The 13,359-nt window shown below is 39.6% G+C and overlaps 1 protein-coding gene and 1 long non-coding RNA gene across 2 annotated transcripts in view; one reads left to right on the forward strand and one right to left on the reverse strand.

The window, feature by feature from the left end:
- Window positions 1-1,965: 1,965 nt before the first annotated feature.
- Window positions 1,966-13,359, reverse strand: part of LOC105919945 (inactive rhomboid protein 2) — a 49,460-nt gene continuing 38,066 nt past the window's right edge. The window contains exons 12-18 of the mRNA XM_036129609.1: window positions 12,882-12,967; window positions 12,683-12,746; window positions 12,450-12,544; window positions 11,164-11,239; window positions 10,984-11,084; window positions 10,431-10,584; window positions 1,966-5,273 (exon numbers count right to left, since the gene is read on the reverse strand). Coding sequence (XP_035985502.1) covers window positions 4,842-5,273; window positions 10,431-10,584; window positions 10,984-11,084; window positions 11,164-11,239; window positions 12,450-12,544; window positions 12,683-12,746; window positions 12,882-12,967 — 1,008 coding nt within the window. The 3' untranslated portion in view covers window positions 1,966-4,841. The remainder of the gene's footprint in view (window positions 5,274-10,430; window positions 10,585-10,983; window positions 11,085-11,163; window positions 11,240-12,449; window positions 12,545-12,682; window positions 12,747-12,881; window positions 12,968-13,359) is intronic.
- The window catches only part of LOC118558986, a 9,994-nt gene continuing 2,779 nt past the window's right edge, over window positions 6,145-13,359 (forward strand). Inside the window, exon 1 of the long non-coding RNA XR_004928582.1 lies at window positions 6,145-7,844. This is a non-coding gene — a long non-coding RNA (uncharacterized LOC118558986). The remainder of the gene's footprint in view (window positions 7,845-13,359) is intronic.

A 13,359-nucleotide genomic window follows, 5' to 3' on the forward strand; every position in this document is an offset into this window, starting at 1 on the left:
GATGGCCAGCTGTTCTTCAGGGTTTTCTATCAGGGAGCAGGTTTCCTAGTTGCATCAGTTACAGTCATGCCGCTCCTGAAGTTATCCCAGAAAAATCACACTATCACTACTATGCTTGACTGTAGGTAGCACAGTGATTTTAACAGCATTTCAAGTCAAAATTAGGACAAATTATTTGAAATTCCCAATTCCTCCTAAATATAAAGAATTACAATTTAAAATAATAAATAACATATATCCTTCAAATGAGTTTTTTAAGGGAGAGATTTAAGTTTAATGTCGAGAATTGTGGCTTTTGTACAACTCAATTGGAAACAACTAAACATCTTTTTTATGAATGTAAAGAAGTATTAAACTTATGGGATCAACTTCGGAACTTTCTGTCTTCTAAAACAATAAATATAGATTTTATTTCCTTGCAAAACATTCAATTCGGTTTATCCATTAAAGAAAAAAATTTGGAATTTTTAATCAATATTCTAATAATTGTAACAAAGTATTATATCCATAAATGTCGTTATGCAAAATGCTCCCTCTCAATCTCTGCTCTCAAAAACGAGCTTTCCCTTTTCAAAAGATGTCTGAGAAAGATGCAAAATTTAAATGCAATTAAATTGTTTAAGTTAATTGAAGATTTTCAGTTGGTAGTCCCCACGGATTAATTTATTTTAACTACTATTATTATTTTATTTATTTTTATTCATTTTATTTTGTTTTATACTTTATTCCAGCCTTTGTATTTAACTGTATTTTTCAAAAGCAGGAGTTGTGATATTTCTACTTGTATTGAAATATTTGTTATTGACTTGTTAATTGAGATTGTTATTGTTTTTCTATATATTCAATAAAAACAAAAAAAAAAAAAAAAAAAATTAACAGCATTTCAAAGGTTTCTGATTTATTTTATTTTATTGGCAGATGTAACAGGACGCACTTTTCTCAAAATTCCACTTCTTGTCAGTTCACAGCATATTTTTCCCAAATTTCTTGGGGATAATTTGTATCTTTTTTCGTATTGGAAAATGTGATTTGGGTCTTTGTTTTCTTTTTATTTGCTTATCAGAAGCTTTGACCTTGAAAATCTCCCTTTTAGATGCGATTTTGAACCGAGTGAGGCCTGCAGGACTTCAGATGTTCTTCTGGGTTTATTTGTGACCTCCTGGTTATGTTGCTGACACCCTTTTGCTGTAATTCTTACAGACCAGTGACTGGAGTCCAAAAGTCTTAGAAACGGCTTTGTAACCCTTTTGGACTGATGGATGCCACATACCTTGTTTCTAATCTGTTCTTGAATTTCTTCAGATTTAGGCATGGGCACAAAATTGTTAAGCCAGACGTCCATCACCTAGTTTAGCAGCTCTGCAGCAAATACTGACGTAATAGTTTAAAAAAAAAAAAGTCAGAATAGGGAAAACCGAACTGCTTAAAAAAATATAACCCAAACAGAATGTAAAGATATCTACATTAAAATTTTCTGCACACCTAGAGCCTCCAAGTGCACAACAAAATGTATTTAAGAGCAAACAAAAGTGTATTTTGCACGATATGTTCCCTTTAAATAGACCTTACTTGTCTGGCAGTATTCAGAACTGCTTGTTTCCCTTAAATTATCACTTGAAAACGGTATTCTGTATTTACTTAGGAAATCTTTGCCTAATATTAATATTTGTTTGAGAATGTAAAATACATAGAAGTGGCAAAACTTTAAGATCAGAAGAGACCTATAAAAGGGAGAAATACTTTTTACAGCACTGTACATTTAAATAGCATAATTGGAGAACTTCACCTATAGAACTGGTCCCAGAGCTGTAAAACTGGGCCGCTGCAGTTCTGGCAAAACCTCTAATATTAGTGGCTTTAACTAAAAGGTTTTGAAGTTTGGATGATGTTAATATTTGAACTGAGAAATTGATAGCAATTAAAAAAAAAAAAGACTAAAACAAGAAAAAAAACTTTAAAGACAAGTTCAATGCAGTGGTGTTTTTATTTTAACGTGGCTTCTTTAAAAATGTACATTTTTTAACAGATGCAATAGAAGTGAATCAACACAGAACAGTATCAAAGCCATCACCTTAGCTTCAATAGAAATTTCCCATTTTTCCCCCTTAAATAAATATATATAAAAAAAAAAAAAAAAAAAAAAAATCAACATGAATGATTTGGTCCTAACGGACAGCAGGTTACAGTCCTGATGGTTGACGTGAGCCGCTCCAGCTGCTCCAACATCAAACGGCAGAGGAAGCGTCCTGATTTACCCGTTTATCGTTGTTTTCTCACAAATACCAGATGACTGGCGAGTCCGTCTCACTGACTACTGTGATTTTATGACGTACGCCCACACAACCCTCCTCACAACATTACCGTGGCATTTTCAGACAGCAGGCCGACGCATAGCCAAATACTTAAAAAAAAAAAAAAAAAAAAAAAAAAACAGTCCCATCCAGTTTGAATTTCTCACTTGTCAGGGTTCTTACGCCTACCCTGCTCACATTGTCGGGGGGAGCCGTCAAAACAGCAACATGGAAAGTCATGAACCAACCAAGGCAACAAGCTGGGACCCAAATAAAGAGGGGCGATTGGACCAAGCGTCTTAGCTCAGAGGTACAACTTAAAATTCAACAACAAGAAAAGCCTTGGCGAGTTTAACCCTACAATAAATATGACCATGAGGAATTGTGACATGGCATCACACAAATTTAAAGATGTGCTGAGGGACAACATGTTTGTGGCAGCGAACCACAAGCTGAATATCGGAGCATAACAACGCAGCATGTGAAGTCACTTTGGTAGCAGAGTTTGCCGTTTAATTCACTAAATTCATCCAAATTCATCCCAAAAAAAAAAGGTATCTGCGGGGAGAGTGAGGCATCTCTGTTTAAGGCAGCAAGTGGCTTCAGAGGCGATGGCTGATATTTCACTCCAACTATTCCAGCTGATTGTTTAGAGGAATGTATGGAAGATAATGTTAGCAATGAGCTTCGGATTTTGTTGGTGCTTTATTCATTCAGCAGATGGCAAAAAAGGGGCCATTTCCAAGGTTTTTTGGAATTTGGACAGCTCTATTTTCCAAACAGAACACTGAAAAGACACGACTAGTTTCACTAGTTTATGGTTTTAAAGCTGTACAGTGCCTTGGACAAGTATTCATACGGCTTAACGTTTTTTTTACCGTTTGCTGGAGGAATTCATGTGATCTCAAAGCGCTGCATGACTGAAGTTCTACATGGTTTTCAACATTTTCTAAATGTAAAAATGTGAAGAACGGAGTACATTTGTACTTCGTAGAAATTTTTTTTTTCTTTACAGCTGCAAGTCTTTTGGATATTTCTGCATCAGCTGGAAACAGAGTGTTATGCCCATTCTTTTCAAAATGGCTCTACTGCAGTCAGATTGGATGGAAAGTTCCTTTGAACATCAATTTTTGAGTTTTGTCGCACAGTCTAAATTGTATTTAGGTCTGGACTTTAGATCGAACATATTCACATGTTAATATGGCTCAGTCAAACCCTTCCTTTCTAGTTCTGGCTGCTTGTTAAGGCTCGATGTCCTGTAAGGCAAGGCAAGGCAAATTTATTTGTATAGCACATTTCAGTACAGAGACAGGAAGGCAAACCTTCGGCCCTGACTTTCGTTTTTTGCAGCCTCCAACAGGTTTTCTTCCAGTACTGCTTTATGTCTAACTCTACCCATCTTCTCATTGATCATCAGCATCTTCTCAGCGCCCCACAGCATGATGCTGCCACCACCTTTCTCCTCTATGACGGTGGGGGTGGTGTTTTGGGGGTAAACTTTATCCCTGTTGTGTTCCTTGGTCTTACACAGTTTACACACAGACAATTCTTTATTAATTCAATTACCTCTGAAGACAAATGGCTGCACTGTGGATTATTTAGGGGGCTCAGAGTAAAGAGATCTGAAAACAACTTTATGTCACACTTCGTAGAGGTTTGTAAAAAATAAATAAAAATAAACCACAAACTTTCTCCTGGTTGTGAATTCTATGCTACTTTCAGTTGGTTTGTTGCATAAAATCCCATTAAAATGTATTGAAGTCTGTGGCTGTGATACGGCAAAATGTGGAACCATTCAACAGGTGTGAATACTTTTGTAGAGCTCAGTACCAAATCTAAGTGGTGAAAAGCAGCAAAATGACACTTTTTGCAACTTTTGGAGGGAACACAATGAAGAGTTTAAGGATCCCACACTGTAAAATAAAAACTAACTAAAGTTTGCAGTGTAGGATCATCATGTACAGATTTGCTGGGCTGGGTGTAGCTCATCAAAAGAAGAGGCTAAAACCCAAGAAAAGTGAACTATACGTTTACCTACGTACACCATTGGCGCATTAACCACTCTTTGCATCCAGGCAACAATAAAAACAAAATTGTCCCTTTAAACTTGTTTTACTTTATAAAAAGGAGCAGCAGAACCACTGACCGTTTTTGTAGTGTTGAAACCAAATACTGCAAAAAGGAATTACTCATAGGAAGCGTCTGATGCATGTTCATTTCATACTACTTTAAACAGTCAGTGCTTTGTCCCACCGAGGTTATTATTGCATGTAGACTTAAAGGGACAGCGACCGTTGGGCAGAGGTGCTCCCGTCTTCTCCATTGACTTGACCCTCTATTAAACCATGTTTCCTTGTTCTTTGGCCCAGGGGAGTTGCTTGCTAGTGAACAAATAAAAAACCCGGGGCATACCAGTCCTGCCTGAGGACTGGCACACTTGAATGGGATTTAGGACGGAGTCAATAGACCGGGGGAGAGAGAGAGGAAGCTTCCAGTTTTATTCACAATGTAAAAACTGATTGTCAAATTCTTAAAAACATGACCTGAAGATTAGTGCACCACGTCATTAATGTTGTGGTCTATGTCATACTTTTCACAAAACTTGTTTGTGAAGGGGAGGCAGGTGAGATGCTCCAGCCAGTGGAGGTTTATTGGTTTAATATAAAACCAAACCACGAGGGAGGAGAAGAGCCCGACGTAGGCGAGCAAGGACACAACGATGAGGACCCACTTGCGGTATTTGTCAAAGGTTCCGAAGGTGAGGTAAGGCAGGAAAGCGAAGGAGAGGAACAGTCCGCTGATAAAACCGAAGATGTGGGCGATGTTGTCGATCCACGGCAGAAGGCCACACAGGAAGAGGAAGAGCACAATGCCCAGGAGTTTGAGGAAGGCCTTCCATGGCTTTTCCAGCATCTGCCAACCCTGGAAAAGCTCAACGAAGAGGCAAGCAAGGAGTCCAAACTGGGACCCTGCCGGACCCACCTGGAGGGGGAGAGAAAACGGAAAATGGGTCAGTAAACAGAGATAAACGTTTGGTATCAATCGTCCAGTTATCATCTAGACGGGCCTCAACTGGGGCCTTGCCAGGTGGAAAGTCAAAAATATGTAATTTTTTTCCCCCTGATGACATGAAGTTGCTGCTGGGTAAAAGTTACTGAGGAAAGAAGACCTGATGTCAGGTAATTATTAATAAGAGCTGTTAAAATGTGAATTTAGCAGAAGCAACAAAGTGTTCAAAGGAACCTTATTTTCTATGGGAGCATATCAGAAATCCATTCACACTGCAGCAAGATAAAAACAGATTACTGGTCATCTTGTTCCCTAATCATCTTCTTTGTACTGTTGCAGTTTTGCACCACAGAAGCAGCCATCTGACACTGGATGTCAATTTGTACCCGCTCTGGGGACGTTTCATCATACTTGTGAAGGAGTGAACTTACCCAGATCTGACAAGTACATACAATGCCTTGCAAAAGTATTCGACCAATTACCTTTAAAAGTCTCCCTGTGGACAATCTGCCACATCATCCATCAGTATAAACACACCTTTTCTGAAAGGCCCCAGAGGCTGCAGCACCACTAAGCAATAGACATCACACCATGAAGACCAAAGAGCAGGAGTAAGGGTGAACGATGCTAGAAAATAGAAGTCATCTCTCTGATGTGTTCTTTAGGCCTTCAGCACCACTTCCCAGGAGCATAATCTAGTTCTGCATCCAAAGCAAGGAGACTTCCTGGTTGGCAGAGCAGCTGTCTGTTCTAAGATGAATTTTGCCATCATACGTTTGGAGAAACCAACCTAGTTCAGAAAGCTGAAGAGTAGAACGAAAGGACACGTCGGACCAAAAGTAAGACGCTTTTCGTTATCCTACAAATGTATTATAGGCTGTGTTTTATTCTCTTAAACTTAATGTTATTAGTAGGGAGTAGACATATAATCCACAGCAGATTTGATTCTTGGTTATTTATTCATGTTAAGACTTTAGTTTTCTTCTGTAACCTTCAATTGAAATGTTAATTCTCCATGTTTACTTCTCATGTTTTCGGTAATAATATTCATCCAGAGAAAATATAGAAATCTTTCTTCATGGGGAATTTTATATCCTATGAGGAAGTAAAGAAATGTATCCTTCAGAAGGAGTTTTGACATATTTCCAGATTATGATCCTTATTTGTTATATATTATTATTCCCACTGTTGGGCCTTGCTGGTTTATGTCTACTGGACCAGTGTCCAGTGGACATAAGGCAGTTTGTGCCTTAGCTATAGTTCTGGCATAGAACTGCGGTATGGGTCAGGCTGGAAGGTGAGCAGATTAAAGTGACGTCGGGGCTGCGTTTGGAGCCTTGGCCCAGTCAGCTGGCTAATCAGATGGGTAATCTGTAAACACATTAAACACCAACAACCAAGAAAAGCATGGCACTCCACCCACACGTCCCAGACACACAAGACGACGTTATCCACTCACCACGGGCAAAGGTCATTCTCACAGTCCAAGGTAGGAATAGAAAAAAATAGGACTGACTCTGAATGAGCAGGGTACATCACTCACCCAGTAACTATTTAAGTTATATATTAGTTAAGAGAACTACTAGTGATAATGTCACAAATTTCTTTCAATGGATCGAAACTATATTTTAAAAGAGCCTTGAGTCATTCACGTGTTGACCAGCTCAGTCCGCCACATCCTGTGAATTCTTAATCAAGGAACCTGCGCACGGTTACCCTCTCACCAACTCTGGCACCGTTTCTTTATGTGCAGCCCTGCATGCTCTGTACCTCACTGCACTTCTCACCAGCTCAGCTTTTTGGATGCCTCAGAGGAGTAACTCTGATAGGAAATCTTTAACATCCCGTTCTGTCTTGGTCATGCTACACCATGGTATTAAAGGCAAGAAAAAAATTAATGCTCACCCCAGCTTAAAAACATTCAATGAATACATTATTAGTTTGTCCGTTTTAAATCAACAGGTCAGCTGTCATTCCTACAAATTTCCTTAACTGCAGTAGACATAGGTCTCATCGCACAGGGTTAATACCAAATACTTAGAGCTGCGGTAGGCTAACAGCTAGTCATAAATCCTCCTGAAATCTACAGTCATCTCCTTTGTTTAGTTCACATTTAAAATCAGAGGATGGTGTCCACACCATGCCACAAAGCATTCAACCAGCCTGCTGTAATTGGTTTCTTGACCATCTCTGATACACCCAACTGGAGAGTTATCTGCAGATAACAGGAGTCTGTCTTGTACTAGAAGTCTGAGGTATAGTGAAAAGGAATGGTGTGAATACAGTTCCCTGCGGTGCTCCTGAAGCACAAATCCTTAGTCTTATAAACTGGTCAGGTAGTCTTTGATCCAGGTAATTACTGAGGCCTCCGCCTGTTTCCTCAAGAGTTTCTGACAAAGCCAATTAGAGTGAGGCTGAATTGTGTTAAATGCACCCCAGACATCACAAAACATGATCATCACAGCGCTGTCCTTGTCCAGATGATAGATGGTTTGTTGAAGCAGGTGTTTGATGGAGTTTTCAACTCTACTGGCATGATGATAGGTGAACTGAATCTGTAATTGTTTGCTTACTCAGGTGGGCCAACAGGAGTCTCTCTAGGACCTGTGTGATGTGGGATGTCAGGGCAACAGGTGAAGGTTGAAGAAATGCTGCAGAGTCCCAAAGAGCTGCTCTGCACAGGCCTTCAGGTCTCTGGACCCAAGACCCGTGAAGTCCTTCATCCCTGACCACACATCTCTGATATTGTTCTGCTGAAGCTCTCTAATCTAGACTTTAAGTTGGTTAAAAAACAAAAAAAACCAAAAAAAAAAAAAACCGGTGGGTTCAAGCTAACCAAACAGAGCTTAGAAGCCTGGCCCAACTATCTGCAGTCGTATAAATGTACCCATTTTCTCAAGTCCCCATAAGGAACCGTCTGTAACCAACAATTGATGTAAAGGTACCCCATGGTGAATACAGTAAAAGAGGAAAGACTTTAGTCAGCCCAACAGTACAAAAGATGAGAGAATGACTGATCAGATCAGTTTGCTTTTGTTTCTGGCTTTGTTCACCAACATTGAATCTCAGATTGTTGACATCCTTACCATCACTGGTTGATATTTTGAGGATGAACGGTGTTGTTGGAGTGACTCTTTACAGCGGATGAGTTGAGGTGGTGCAGAATAAACCGTAACTAACCCGTGCTAACCAGACGAACAGGACGTCCTCTTCATTCTAAGTCCTTTTTGGCAAGTGACATCTATAAGCTCCACTTCAGGGTCACTGTTTCCACACAGTGTTGCTCAACGTGTTTTCATCAAATATCAAACCGGAACACTGACTGAATCAGCACCGACTCTGGTGAGCAGTAACAGAATTAGACGCTCTGTGTGCTACTTTCCAAATGCATGCGGCCATGTTTGACATGCTCAAAGTTATCAGCATGTTAAATGGTAATGGCCCGCACTTGTATAGTGCTTTACCAAGTCCTGAGGACCCAAAAGAGCTTCACACTACAATCCCCATTCATTCATATTCATATTATTGAATTTTGGAATGTTAAAAATATCAAAATCAACTATTGGCACGTAAATAGCACAACTTGTATCATTTTTTGGAGTTGAGGTCAAGGAATTATATTCACTGTCTTGGAGCAGGAAAGACAATATCTTAGTTATCGCATTACAAAAACATTATATGATTAAATAAAAATAACATTTTTTACTTCATATTATTTTCTTATTTCTTTAAAGATTTATTTTTACTGTAGTTTACATTGCGTTTTCACAGTGAACCTCATGATTTAATACATTAAACTAAGAAAGTACTATAATGCAAACAATAATATTATACAATATTAATTATAATACTACTAAACCTAAAACACTAACTTTGTGCCAGTCAAAGCTGTTAGTCAGACAAGGCTGAAGTTCAACCTTTGGACCAAAACATGTCTGCAGTTTTTTCTCTTGCTTCGTTTTGTTCTCTACTTATCTGCATGTGTCGGGCTTACAGGCAGCTTTGTCCTCGGCCATCAGCCAAGCAAGTTCCCCAGCCATCTATTGCTGTCTCCCACTAGGAGCCACAAAAGTAGCAATAACGGGTAATTTGTTTACCGTTCCTTACTGTATTCATTGAAACACAGATGTTTAGAATCAGCACATTCATTCTTTATTCTTTGGTTTAAAAAGGGGTGAAGGAATAATAAAATCTGTTAAAAGCCCCACACCTAAAAAAATCTACATTTACTGCATCATTAAAACATGCATTGCTATCCTACTAGAGAAAATTATTCTCATTCCATCCTGTGTTGCCGTTTGGGTGGTTTTACCGTGGATGATGAATGCTCCATGACTAAGTGCTTACAGTATAATCCACTTAAAGCACCTCTTTAAGTGGACTGACCGGCATGTGTCGTGTGTTGCATGTGCTTCCTCGGGTTATTCCTGGTATTTAAAGACCTCAGGGACGAGGAGAGCCGGATGCTAAGGGTTCATGCTCTGGTGTCACGGTACGTCACATGACCTGACTCTTCACTGATATCTTAAAGCAAAAAAAGTAACTATGGCATAAATGGGTTTTTTCCCCTCCATTTAAGAAATATTTCAATTTAACACTACAATTATACGCCACATAAATGATGATATTTCTTTGGGCAAGTCTCGTGATTAACTTCTTCATAGACGTGCGGAGCTGGGGGAACGCCAGCCAAGTCTGACCTTTGCTACAATTGTATTTAATTAGACTGAAAAAAGTAATCCCCTTCATTAAGTACTGTGGCAGTGGCCTTTGTTAACTCACAACGGCATTAGGCTAATCTCCTAATAAGGAAAGTGGACTTTCCAACCTCACATGTGAGGATAGACCTGGTAATCAAGCCAATTTCTTTTCTTCTACATGCTAAGTTGATTTATTTTTTTTTATAGCCAACTGTAACCACTTTCTGTCGTGCTTTAATCTTGTGCACTAAGAGGACAGCTTCCGCTTCCCAACAGCTCAGCTGACGAGACACTTTGGAGGGGGATTGTAGCCGTTTGCATGGTAACGTGTGGATCTAAGCTTAAGGCGTTAATAAAATAAGTAGTAAAATGGGTTCCTCTGTGATGTTGTGTGTGCCCATGTACAGATATATGCCCAGACAGAGCTCACCTCAGCTCTGTAGGGCAGGAACAAGGCAGAGGCGAGGTTCCCGGTGATGCCACTGAAGATGTAAATGATGGAGATGCGTGCGCAACCTGCCAGCTTCTCCAGGTCCCTCAGTATGGTCATCTGGAACACCACTGACACCGCACAGTGAAAGAGCCTTAACATACAAACACACACAGGGAGGGAAGAATCAGTTAGAAAGACTGCTGTGGTATTTCAATCTCTTCATTGCACAAAAGCCATTATTTCCACTAAGCTCGTTTGGTCCGTTTGACCATTTTAAAAAAAGTAAACCTGATGGATGTCCCTTGTGCTCCGAACCCAAAAAAATAACCCGAATATTTAGAGTGATTAGATATAGGAAATTACTCAAAAGACTCATCCTTTAGGCCGTTTAAGCTTAGATGAAACAATTTATTTAACTTAAAAGTCTATACAGTATAATGTCTTTAAACCTCCAGAACACAAAGAAGCTTTGTGGTCAAGAGCTGCATTCGAATTTTCCCCAGTAAAAAGTATTTAGTGAGAGATAGTTGGTGGTTGCTTCTGTTCTCACCCAGCGTGGAGGAAGAGCGACAGCCACAGTCGGTAGAACTGATCAGGAACGTCTGGATTCAGGAAGGGCAGCAAGCCGCAGACATCATCCAGACAGTGGATCTGCGTCAGAACAGAGTGCTCAGAAACACGCTAAAAAACACCAACGGAGACACAGTCCTGACGCAAACAGGCACACTACCTGTGAGCAGAGCGTGGCCTCCTCATGGAAGTAACCATGCATAAAAGCGCAGTACTCTCTGGTTGTGATCTCACATCTACAGGGGGACACACAAAACGGCACAGGTACACGCAAATCACGGTTTGGTACATTTTTAGTTCACTTTAACCAAGAGAAGCAAACAAATAGTGGTCACTATAAAACTGACAAGAGATCTAGTTTGAGTTTTTATTAATAATAAAGGCTAAGTCAACAGTCAATGAAGGATGATGCAACAATATAACCACTTTAAAATGGTCATGGTAGCCGATTACAATTCATTTTATAAGACTGTAAATTCATTTTATAAGACTGTAAAGACACTGAGAATAAAATAAAAATAAAAAGTTCAATAGAATAAAAGTTTTCCTTCCTTATACATTTTAGCCTTGTAGGTTAATATCAGTCATTACATCCTCCCAACCAATCACAAACACAGACCCAGGAATGATCCATCACTAAGCTCCGCCCCCTTCAAAGAGTTCAGAGAGCAAGCGTTTTTTCTTTTTTAAAAACTTGCAGCTTTGGTAAAAAGTTGGTTGAATAAAGGGTTGAGTTTAAATTCAGTGTTTGCGAGTACTGCATCTAAAAATCTGTTGCTAAGCAACAGCATAAAATGGCCAGGCTGCACTTAAGGTATAATTATAAATATCGATCAATATAATTTGTATTTTATCAACATGCTTTTTTTCTATACCGTCCAGCCTTACTTGAATGCAGCATAAAACCCCAGCGGTTGGGAAATCCCAGGACACATTTCATTTATATAGTGGTGCGTTTGGACTGCCTGAATGCTACATGCAGCCATTTGGACATCAGCTGATTGTTCTCCAGTTCCAGAGATGTTTAAATTCAGCTTGTTTCTGGTCCAGAGTGAGCTCGGTACCTTATTCCAGTTCAAACACTAACAAAGTTCTGGTTCGGTCCACCTTTCTTTCACCACTGTATCAGAATAAGCAACCTTAGTGACCCCAGATAGAGTGATAGCTGGAACTTCTCTCTGTTTTGTCCTGGTGATGTGTGTTTAAGTTGAACTACAGAAAAATGCACTGCACACTTATTACCACTCATAAACAGTCTCCATGTGTTCGGTGCACGAGCGTAACTGAGCTGACAGGGCTGTACCGAAGATTTTCAGTATGAATACATGTACCGTTACACCCCTACAGAATGGGATTCAGTTTTGACTCCACAGGACATGGCAGTGATGAGGCAGTCAACCAAGAACATGATTAAAAACCAAAGGGATTTCTACAAATCATTCCCACCTGCCCTTAGTGCCTATGCAGCACGGTCGCCCTTTAATAGTACAGTCCATGTGTCTGTAGCCTGTGTTGTTCCACTTCCTGGGATATGTGCAGACCTGCCAAAGGACGTGATTAGAAATAACAGCAATTGTTGGATGTTTCCTCTGAAACACTCAAGAAAAAATACTTTGGTTTAGATTAACCACAGAACAAAAATGTTTGACACTAATTTATAAACTAGTGTGTCTGCTCACCGGCCACTGGGTGATGTCGTCTGGCCATGTATGAGGCGGTGCTGAGGCTGGCTCTTCACACACTCTGATCACAGGATATAAAAGTGACATAAGTAGAGGATTTTCAATCTACACTTTCTTTTAGCCATCTGTACAGGACTGGTGATATTTAGTGTTTCCGTGTAATGTACATCAGTCATAATGAAAACAATGTCTTCACCTGGGATCCTGATGGCACACAGAGCCAGAGGACCTGACCACGTCCACAGATTCATTGCTCCATTTCTTAAAGGTGGCCAGCGAATCCTGCATAAAATGTTTTAAACATTTAACAGTTAATAAGCTTTAACAGGATAAGACATGAAACTCTATATGATACTACATTACATTTACACATTACATCTGTAAGACTCTACAGTGTTTGCACACTGTGTAGAACCTTGCAAATGTAATCATACTCCTGAACCTTTCCACATTTAGTCACAACCCCTGACTCCAATGTAATTTATTGGACTACACGTAGTGGTGCTTAACTGTTAAAAGGGTATGTACTTGTTTTTTAAGTTTTATACAAATCCAATTCTGAGTCTACTTGGATTCAGAGCTCTCTACACTGATACTCCCAAAAGATCCAGTGCAACCAATAGCTTTCAGAAGAGGCCTAATTCAAAATGTGTTTAATCTAATCCCAGTATAAA

This window comes from Fundulus heteroclitus, unplaced genomic scaffold (assembly GCF_011125445.2).
Source record: "Fundulus heteroclitus isolate FHET01 unplaced genomic scaffold, MU-UCD_Fhet_4.1 scaffold_192, whole genome shotgun sequence".
Taxonomy (NCBI): Eukaryota; Metazoa; Chordata; class Actinopteri; order Cyprinodontiformes; family Fundulidae; genus Fundulus; species Fundulus heteroclitus.